The sequence below is a fragment of the Adiantum capillus-veneris genome, chromosome 27 (genome assembly GCF_014529385.1).
Source record: "Adiantum capillus-veneris isolate H3 chromosome 27, ASM1452938v2, whole genome shotgun sequence".
Classification (NCBI taxonomy): Eukaryota; Viridiplantae; Streptophyta; class Polypodiopsida; order Polypodiales; family Pteridaceae; genus Adiantum; species Adiantum capillus-veneris.
In genome coordinates, this window is record NC_140957.1 from 101371014 (window position 1) to 101382281 (window position 11268).

At 42.1% G+C, this 11268-nt stretch overlaps 1 protein-coding gene across 1 annotated transcript; it reads right to left on the minus strand.

Annotated features, from left to right (window-relative positions):
* Positions 1-1405: 1405 nt before the first annotated feature.
* On the minus strand, positions 1406-5850 carry LOC147422463 (pentatricopeptide repeat-containing protein At2g13600-like). Its single transcript, XM_086503109.1, has one exon. The coding sequence runs from the start codon at positions 5766-5768 to the stop codon at positions 4563-4565; it is 1206 nt and encodes a 401-aa protein (XP_086359235.1). The 5' UTR covers positions 5769-5850; the 3' UTR covers positions 1406-4562.
* Positions 5851-11268: the final 5418 nt, after the last annotated feature.

Consider the following 11268-nt stretch of genomic DNA (forward strand, 5'->3'; position numbering starts at 1 on the left):
AAAGAATCAATTTGGCTTAATCGACTAATAACAGATTTGGGAATCAAAGAAGAGATGCCTGTGTTATATTGTGATAGTCAAAGTGCTATACAATTGGCTCGCAATCCAGTTCATCACTCAAAGACAAAGCATGTGGATGTGAAGTATCATTTCAGCAGGGAAATGCTCAAGGATAAGCAACTTCAGGTTGTGAAAGCTCACACCACAGAAAATCCTGTATATCTACTTACAAAAGGACTTCCCTCAGAGAGCTTTGCGCATTTTTGCAAGCAGTTAGGTGTAGGGTAGTACATCACTTCTCTACATCTCTTGTATATTAGCTTGTATAGTAGCTTCTCTCACACTTAAAGTACCACATTGGACTTTAAGTGGGAGGTTGTTGGGGTATAAAGCCCAATGTGGTCGCCCAGGTAAGTGGACGGGCCGCCAAGTATGTACACATATTCTTTTGTAAAAACCTAATAAGAACTCACTATGCTCTACACATTACAGGAGAGCGAGTTCACCATATCGTCGTGCTCTTCTTCTCGCACTCTCTCTCGCGTCGCACTTCCGCTCGTACTCCTTCAACATATTCACAAATTCATCATGAGAAACCTAGAGATATTTTACCTCTACAGATGCAACGGAAGAAACGGCACTCCAAATAGACCATCTGCAAGAGAGTTACAATCTTCATGAGAAAGTGGGCAAACACATAGAGCTCTTTGTAAATGCATGAAGTCTAATTATCATGAGTGAACTTACAAAAATAATACAAAAGTTTTCTTTTATACCTTTCCATAAGGTTTTAGGTCAAACAAAAAGAGATGTGCCAACTCTTTCTCAACCTAAAGATTAAGTTGTACAATTTGAAAGCTTATATCCCCATTGGAACACTCATCATTATACATTCAATTACTAAAGATTAAGTTGTACAATTTGAAAGCTTATATCCCCATAGGAACACTCATCATTATACATTCAATTACGTACTTGCTTGGGGAATTAATTAAAAAGGACTTGCAGCTATAATTGGCCAAATTGAGTGAGAAAATAAAACATAAGATCATATGCTGGTATTTAGATCATCTTTGTTACCTAGGCTACTAACATTTCCCTCCTCCTACTATGGGGTTGCGTGCGACACAACTTCAAAACATCGAATTTTAGCAAACCATGATGACCATTAAGAGCCAAAGGCAGGTTTAGTTATGGACCTTCAACCTTGGGAAAATATGTGGATGTTAAAAGCAGGTTTTAGTTCATAATCTCACTTTTTACATGATTAGTACATAATATGGAAACAAAGGAGTGCATATGCATGTGCACCTTCGACATATGCACTAAGTTACACACACATACAAATTTACATGCATGTAGCGTTGCAATAGCAATCCTTGTGGGCTTCAACAGACTGTGAATGAGAAGGATTGAAACATAATGGAAAAGTTTTCACAAGGTGTTCTTTAATAACATCAAGGGAAACAAACGGTTCTATGGTGCCCTTACTTGAGGATACTCTCCCTTCACTAAGCAATGCATTCACACCCTTTAAGAGTCACGATGGAGCTACAATTTCTTGAATTGCACCAGTCCTGCTAAGTAGTTGAGCTGAGCCTTGGGGCATATTTGTTGGAAATCAAAGAAGAAACATGTTTAACAGTTTCGCAACAAAAAGTGGTCAGGAAGTATCTTCTAAAAATACACAAAGTGTCTTGGACAACGCATGGTATATTTATGAGAACCTTTGATTAACAATCCCATCATGAATTCGATTGCCCACATGAATAATACCTTGCATATAATGCTATAAAGGCATACCAAGAAACATCTCAAAAAAGGAAGCCAAAATGTATAATAATCGTGTATGGGAACGTTTCGTCTCACATGCCACTCCCCTCCAAAATGCAATCATAGATGATTGCATTTGGAGACCTTTTGAAGCGCATATGGAGAGAAGCCCTGGCTAAGTAAGCATTTGCCAAAAACAGCCCACCAAATTTTCTTGAACCTGTTCCTCATGAGCCCATGTTACACGTTCTTTTGAAGCGCATATGGAGAGAAGCCCTGGCTAAATAAGCATTTGCCAAAAACAGCCCACCAAATCTTCTTGAACCTGTTCCTCATGAGCCCATGTTACACGTCCTTTTGAAGCGCATATGGAGAGAAGCCCTGGCTAAGTAAGCATTTGCCAAAAACCGCCCACCAAATCTTCTTGAACCTGTTCCTCATGAGCATAACCTTTTATCAATGCATCCCAAGGGACCATCTCCAAATAAGAATGTTGTCCAAAACTTTGCATATGTGCTCACTTTGCATCAGATGATAGCACTCTAGGGCTTCTTTGCCCTCCTCATTGTTAAACATCATGGAATAGGTGCAATCAATTATCAACATACGGTAAGACTGTATAGTAGGCCGTTGAATGCATGAAAGACTGCACTCAAACCTTTTTATGTGGTGATATTGCTTGGCCAAAGAAGATGGATGGGTGGCCACACATTGGCTGGGTAGTTGAGCCGGAAAATGGTAGTTGCAAGAAGGCAGTAATAGGCATAGCAGACCAAGTGGTTACAACTGGAGCAGTGGACCAGGTGGTCACAACAGAGCAAGAAGCTCTCACCACACAATGTTGTGTCCCTATTGGGTGCATTCTTTTTGTTGTTTTGGTGTCACTCTAAACACCCTTGTCAACCTCTTGCATAAAGACATATGCCTTTAAGATGAAAGCATAGGTGATCCGCATTTGGGCAAAGGTCCCTACTTTGCATCAAATGAAAAGAGCCTTGAGCTTCTTTGCCCTACCCATCACATACCCTAAAATTAGTATAGTCCAAGGGAACCCTCACATTCACGACTTGTGCCCTAGGAACCACACTTTGCATACATATTGACCACAGTTGGAAATTCCATCTAGAGAGAACCCTCACTCTGCATTTACAAAATACAAGCTGAGTGGTTCATGGCCTTACCCTTGTTGGGGATACCTTGCAATCAACGCAATCCTAGAGATGACATCCCAACATGAAGCTAATCAAGCAATATTCGTGTTGTCATGACAACATGCATATGCCGGCCAAAAGGCATGCCAAGTATGGTCTTATTTTCTGAGAATCCTTGACTATCAATCTCATCATGAATTTGATTGCCCGAGAATATCTTGCATATGCCTCCAAGATGCAAGCATAGGTTCTTGCACTTCGAGAGACCCTCACTCTCCCGAGTGCTGAAAACAGCCCAGTGGTTTGTAACGGTCCACAGCTTACTCTACAAATGTTCAAAACAGCCCACCGTTGTACCACCAAATTTAAACACCCAACGCTCCACTCCTATGTCTATAACACTACGGAAGGCAGCCCTTGCTTCATGCAAACAATAATAAGGCTTCTACGAATTGCAGGTGTATGAGGCCTATAAGCCTATTGGTAACAGGCAACAGGAACATCTGGGAGTCGAGATTCACAATCTTGTGTTTGAAAAAATCCTGCATAGAATCCTTGCAGGTATTTAACACCGAATCCTTATAGGTATTTAACACTGAACACACAAATATTTGTCATGTAAATTGGCAATTTGTCTTCATTGAGTTGTGGCAATAACCTTCCTGCTACTTTCCCTCCCATCTCCGGGAGGTAGGTAGTAACTTGCACTTTTGACGGGCTTGAGGGCTTCTTCACATGGTAAGAGTAACCTTCAATTTGATGATATGGTGACCATGCTGCTATTCATCTACTTAGGCACCCCCAGAGTGATGGGCGTATATACAATGCACGTGGGAAAAGGCTACATGAATTCATCTGGTAAAGAATGACACAACAATTATGGCGCAAATCAATCAATTTTCATGATTAGAAACTTTTTTGTGCCTTTAATTGTAATCATTAGACGAGCCTATTCCATGCTCAAAAAGATAACAAAAAGTCCAAATCAAGAAGCACAATCTTATGTTTGTGACTGTCCTTACATGTCATAAGATGCGTAGCACCGTAGCAAACATGGAACGGACACTAATCTAGGTCAACTTGCTACTGATACATCCACCTGGTGTGTGCATGTCTCATACATACGTCCACGACACAGATTAGCTATTGTTGATTAATTTTCAGGGTGGCAACTTACATGTGCATATTCGTCCTGAAGGTCGCATTGTCTCCTTGAAAGGTGTATTGACAAGCACGCATGTGAGGGCAAATTTCTAAGAATGGTGAGAAACAATTTTGCCAACAAAGCATCAGCCATGTATTGGGATACCCAACTCAAACCATGGCATTTTATGAGGCTGGAGTCTTTCCTGTCCATGGTTTGCATGACCAACAGAAAGTCCAGACATCCAGCTTAGTACTGATTGCGACACTCTCGCTTCAATGCCTTTGGCAGATTGGACGCTTTGCTGCTACACTCTCATGGCTTCAATGCCTTTAGCTCTCTCTCGTATACCGGCTGCTCCACTAAATTTATGTTACAACATAAACTGCAAATTCACATCAATCTAGCTATACTGACTGTTCAAACCATCAGATCCTCACAATGGCATATGCCCATACTTGGCAAGCACCTCAGGACGATGCAAGACAGCAGAGTTAGCAGAATAGGGGATCCTTTGGATGATTCCGACTGTATTTATTACACATGTTCAGCAGGTAGAAGAATGTTACACCATTCGGAAGGATGCCCTCACGCTGCATTTTTTCGAAACATTCCAGAGCCTTCTGGCCCTGCCCATTTTTAGCATATCCTGCGATCAAAGCACTCCAGGAAATAACGTCGCGCAACGGAAGCTTCTCTAGGACAGCGTGTGCCTGAGGAAGGGTACCGCACTTGGCATACATGTCCACAAGAGCATTACCCAATAAAAGGTCACGCTCCAGTAATCCCTGCCTCAAAATCTTATCATGAATCTGCTTTCCCTTGTCAATGGCTTTGATCATGGCACATGCTTTGAGGATGCACACGTAGGTCACTGCATTCGGACAAATTCCCTCATGCTGCATTTGCTCAGAACATTCTAGAGCTTGTTGTCCTTGCCCATTTTGAGCATATCCTGCAATCAGCGCACTCCATGCCACAATATTGCGAGAAGGAAGCTTTTCTAGGACACTTTGCGCCTGAGGAAGTGCACCGCACTTGGCATACATGTCCACAAGTACATTACCAAGAACAATGTCATGCTCCAACAATCCTTGCCGCAAAATCTCATCATGGATTTGCTTTCCCTTGTCAACAGCCCCGGCCACAGCACATGCCTTTAAGGTGCATGCAAAGGTCACTGCATTAGGAGGAATACCCGCACGCTGCATCTGTTCGAAACTGTTCAACGCATCCTGGCCCTTCCCTTGTCGAGCATAGCCTGCGATAAGTGCAGTCCATGGTACGATACTGCTACTGTGATGCAGATCAAGTAATGCCTGAGCTTTCTGAAGCTCGCCACACTTTGCATACATAGTGACTAAAGCGTCAGAGTATTTCTTCTCAGAGAGGCCCCTTTTCTGGAGCTTGTGGTGTATGTGGGTGCCTAGGGACAGGTCTTTGGTCTTACAGCATGCCCAAATGGAGGATCCAGGGACCACATTTCGCTTCTTCTCTTTGCAGAGTCGGCGCCGGATGAGCTCATTGGCGACCCAAGACGGAGTATCGGGACTATGCATCCATAGAGGCTCTTGGGTGAGCTCGTGGTAGAAGTCGGGGTCCGTTGGGCTAGACTTGCTGCTGCGGTTGTCGCACCACTTGGAGGGATCCCTGAAGAACTCTCTCCAAGTCCTTCCCACGTTCCTTTGAGGCTGACACATAGCGCAGCATAGAGCCCTCTCGAAAGCTTTGGAACACACAGATATACACCATGGCGACTTGTCTAGCCTCCGGACTATCTACATATGCATTAATTAAGTGGAGTCATGGGATCCATGGTGCACAACTTGGGCACGGTCGCGAGGCGATTTCGACCGTCCACGTGGCATGGGTGTTGTTGGGCCTAGGTTAACATATGATGTAAATGTGAGCAAAAGATTGGACCTTGAGATTGTCACCGTGGCATCGCGAATGCTTGATGACGAGGCATACACGTGGCAAACTTAAATGCTTAGTGGGCATGTGACTGAAGGTACATGGCTCCACTAAGGAGGGAAGCTAAGGGGAAGAAAAAATAGGAATTCAAAATTCGAATTCACTTTTTCCCTCCCTCCTTGCCATGGCTACACAAGTAAACCCGGGCACTCTGCGCAAGTTCTTGAATACCCGTGTGGCTATGGTTGCACCTCCCTCCACTCCCAAGCTCCCCCTTCTCACCATGGCTATGACTGCTCCGTCCTCTCCATGGCTACCCTCTCTTCTACATGCTTGGATCCACCCTCTTCCCTCTTTTTCCAAGATCCCTCAGTCCTTTCCCAAGATACTCTCTCCCCTTCCAAGCTTCTCCCTCCCCAACATACTTGGCTCCCTCCCCCGTTCTCTCCATGGGTTCTCCCTCATCTTCCAATCTCATCCCTCCTTGTGCAGGCTTCAAAGGAAGACCGTGGCGTGAGGACACTAAAGGCCCAAAAGAGGATGACAAAGCCCCTACCGTGGAGCACGATATATTTGGGTATCATTGTATAAAACCATCTCCACACTCTTGGTAATTGGTAGAACCTAGACATGACGGTGTGTGTGTGTATAATGGAATTGATATTTCGGTATTTAATGCAGCTGACAGGTGGAAAAAGCTTGCGGATGGATACATATTTTATGAACATTTTATTATTCAAGTTCTCTTTTATGAGCTTTGGCCATTTATGACCAGCCGGCCAATTTGTACTCAGATTGACCATTCAAGAAATCTATAAATCAAATATGTGCAAGAGGGAAATGGTCACTCTTGCACCGAGGGAGATTGCACCCAGTGCTTGTGTGTTTCTTCTCTCCTCTCCTCTCTACTCTCTTGCTGGGCCGGCATAGCACTCCGCTCTACAAGGTGCGCCTACACGTTCTCCCTCTCTCTCTCTCTCTCTCTCTCTCTCTCTCTCTCTCTCTCTCTCTCTCTCTCTCTCTATCTATCTATCTCCCTCTGTTCGTGTGCTAAGGGATTTTCCAGGTATGGAGATTTGTGTGTTTCATGGTTGTATTATATGGTTTTTTTAGTGTTTTGTAGGGCCTTCCACGCCATCCGTTTGTAGCAATGGTATTAGAGTACAAGGGTACGCCAAAGAATCATAGAGGTTTACAAGTTGGCATGCGAGCAAAAAATTAAACATGTGTGATTCTACACTAGAGATAACTGCAACTATACAAATCTTTTCTAGTTCATATGATTTTATCTTTTTCTTCTTCTTTTCTCTCTCTCTCTCTCTCTCTCTCTCTCTCTCTCTCTCTCTCTCTCTCTCTCTTTGTTGAGGCAAAATCTTCAAAGACCTCAAGATTATTTTTTCATTAATTTGTGATTAGTATAAGAGATCTTTAGTAGCGTACAAATCACAATATTCTATATTGTAATATTAACAGTGCTAATATAATGGTTGACACTCTTAATAATATTATTATTATTAATATCAATATAGTGATTAGTGATCTACATATTTGATTAAGCGAAATTCTTAATGTGATCGGGATATGTGTAGTAGATGAAGAAGTAGTAGTAGAAGATGAGGAGGTTTCTCTTTGCGATTATGAGTACCTATCCTATGTAGAAGAACAGAATACCTACAAAAGGAGTGTCATTTTGAGGTTTACTTAAAGAGGATATACAATGTAGGACTGGTGGTGATTGTAGCGGGTCCTCGGGGGGTCCACTATGTGTAAAACTACCATATCACGTGTGTTCAAGACATTTTTGTAAAACCCCTTAACTGTGAATTTTGTTAGGAATATAATGTACCCTTTTCTTTTAAACTCTGTAAGTTTTTTTCAAATTTGAGAAAATAACGCCCTTCTGTATATATATTTCTATAAGTTTCAAAAACTTTAAATACCCTTCTGTTGAACTCACGTGATAGATTACATTTTTATTAGGTGACTTCCCCGAGAGCGGGTCCCTCATAAGCAAGAAAACTTTGTTTTCCCTAACGTGGGAAACAACCAACTCAGCAAGTGTATATATATATAAATATAAATACATATAACGATGATGATCGATGTAGTTGACGATTGATAGTAGCATCTGCATGCCGTATAGTAGTGGCGGCGACCACAAAATCAAAGATCACTTGATGGTAGATTGTCTAGGCCAACCTTGCAATCCTATGGTGGTGGAGGCAACCGGTAGTATCACCGATGCACATCTACAATGCCACATCAGCACGCAAGGCAACCTAATCGAGTCGCTACCCCATATGCAAGATTGATATGGTTGCAAAACCGTTGGACTCAAAGTGCCAACCAGATCTCTCCATCTCTCTCTAGCCAACATATGCCCAACACACTCTCTCTCCCTCTACACCTCACATGTAGCCGTCTTCTTGGGAGTTCTCCAGCTCCACATGCGCAGACCTAACCCTACTCCACACATCCTAGGTAGCTTCCTCTCTACCCCTCACATGCAACCAACCTTCTTGTTTTCTTTCCCATCACGCCCATCCTTTTTTTTTTTGGTGTGCATGGCGTCGCCAACCACACACAACTTGTCTTTCTAACCAACCACCATCAGCCTCGTGACCCCTTCTCTCTCTTTCGTCGTCACATGCAGAAATAGCATAGCCTTATGCTGTCAACCACAAACCACCCTACCAACCTGCTCTCTACGTCGCTATTCTCTCTCTCTCTCTCTCTCTCTCTCTCTCTCTCTCTCTCTCTCTCTCTCTCTCTCTCTCTCTCTCTCTCTCTGTGTGTGTGTGTGTGTGTGTGTGTGTGTCTCTGCCTGCCTAATGGCCAATCTCCCCATCAACCAACTCCAAGCTTAGTTTCATGCAACAACCTCACAGGGTTGACCTTCTCCGACTTCTTTTCCACTCATAACGTCCCTTGTCACATGCACCCGCAATCACCTTATAAGTTGAGACCGCCCGCTTCGGATGCTCATAACTCTTGATGTACAAGTCCAATTCACGAGCTATACAGCACGGGTGAAAATATTTATTAAAAACCATATTTTGGAGTCTCGAACAACCCAAAACAGCAGCATTCAATCTTGGAAAAATCACACCTTTGTACAAGAATTTTTACATGTTCACTTCCAAGACTTGCAGGGCTATGTACACATATATACATGAGGCTGGTGGGCAAGAGTTTTGGCATGACTTAGTGACTTTATGCTCATCCAAAAAATGCCTGACATAGCTTCCCAACCCCCCTTGCGTGCTTGATCATTCATGACAAGAAGAGGTTCTTAGGGTGAACAACTATTGTTGCATCTCATCCCCAGAAACCTCATCTATATCCTCAGATGTTTCCACAATGCCTTCCTCTATCTATAGCATCTCATCTATCACAATTGTCATCAAACATGCCAAGTATTTCTTCAATCTATAACCATTAACATGATATTTATGTTGTGCACCACTCAAATTAGCCAGCTGATATGTGCCATTATCAAATTTGTTCACAACAGTAATTAAAGGACCTTCCCACTTGATTTGAAACTTTTTTGAAAGGTATTGTCCAACTTACTATTGTATCGCAACACTAGATCACCCTTTTCAATTCCTTTCTCCTGCACGCATTCATTAGCCTTTAGTTGAACCTTATTTGTACTTCTTCTAGTAACTCAAATCTTAAACTCTGTCCAATTGCAAACATTGTAAATCCAACAACCTTTTCTACCAAGCATTTGTTTGTTCTTCATCTCCCAATGACAATAACTTGAGTGCAGGAATCTCCACTTCAATTGGTAGTAAAGATTTCTTGCCATAAACCAAGTGATAAGGAGAAAATCATGTGCTCGTTTTGATAGCAGTTCTGTAGGCCCATAATGCACAAGGAAACTCTGAATCCCAAGTCTTTCCATGTGTTTGGGTCATCTTTGTCAAGATCTTCACTAACTCTCCATTGAACCTCTCATTGAGACCATTGCATTGTGGATAATAAGGAGAACTGTACCTATGCTCTATATTGAGCTTCTCGCATAAGAAATCAAACAACTCTCCTCTAAATCCTGGTCCTCTATCAAAAAGTAGCTCTAGGGGCACACCAAATTTGCAGCATATATACTCATAAACAAACTTCCCCATTTCCTTACTAGTAATTTGTTTGACAGCTTTAGGTTCTACCCTTGTGACAAGTAATCCATTGCTGTCAAAGTGTAAGCATTTCTTTTGCTAGTCATAGGTAAGGGTCCAATAGGATCAAGAACCCATTTTTAAAACACTTAAAAAGCTAGAATTGTTTGTCGCAATTCGGGTTTCAAAATTCTCTTTCTCATCTTTTGGCAAGGCAAACACGACTTGCACCAATGGTTAACATCTCGCTGAATGCTTGGCCATACATAGCCTTCTTGCAAAATTTTATGCAACATGATCTTCATGGAAAAATGGCCTCCACAAGATCCCTCATGATTTTCTTCCAAGATCTTGTATATTTCCTCTTTCCAATCCCTCGTGATTTTCTTCCAAGATCTTGTAGATTTCCTCTTTCCAGGTCACAAGACGCAAAACCAAATCACTTCCTTTAATGTAAAGCACATCATCAAGAATTTTATATTTCCTAGATTTTCTTATAAACGCATACTTTTTGGAGGATGGTAAACCTTTAGGTAGGACACCTGTCAATAGAGAATCCATGTCCTTTGATAACACTTCCCACCCATGATATAAAGGGGCATTTACCTTCAACACAAACACAGAAAGTGATCATTTCTTGGGCAGCATCATGAGCTTCTTCATTTTGAGACCTCTCTATATGCTGCAAACTCCATGCTTCAAACTGTTTGAGCAATGATTTCACCTTGAAGCATAAATTCTTCAGTTTAGGATTCTTATTCTTCCATATTCCCAATACTTGCTTCACGACCAACAAGGCATCTCCTTTGATCTATAAGCATCTAATTCCCAACTGTAAGCAAACGTGCAAACCACCTTCAAGAGCCATGTACTGTGATTCATTGTTACTCTTTTCATCAAGTTTAAACCCTTCTCTCCTTACAAGCTTCCCTTGTGCATTATATATGACAATGCCTCCTGAAGCAACACCGTGACTTCTTCAATAAGAACCATCAAAGTATAACAGTGAAGCACCAGAGATGGAAAAAGTCTCAACTTTCTTCTTTTGCATCACCTCTTCTTTAACCAAAATAGGAGTTTCTTTATAAGTGAGTAAGCCTGCAAGGGTAGCCCGAGTACTCTCTTCCACCAAAAAAGTGAACTGAAACTCCTAAAGTTCAATAAC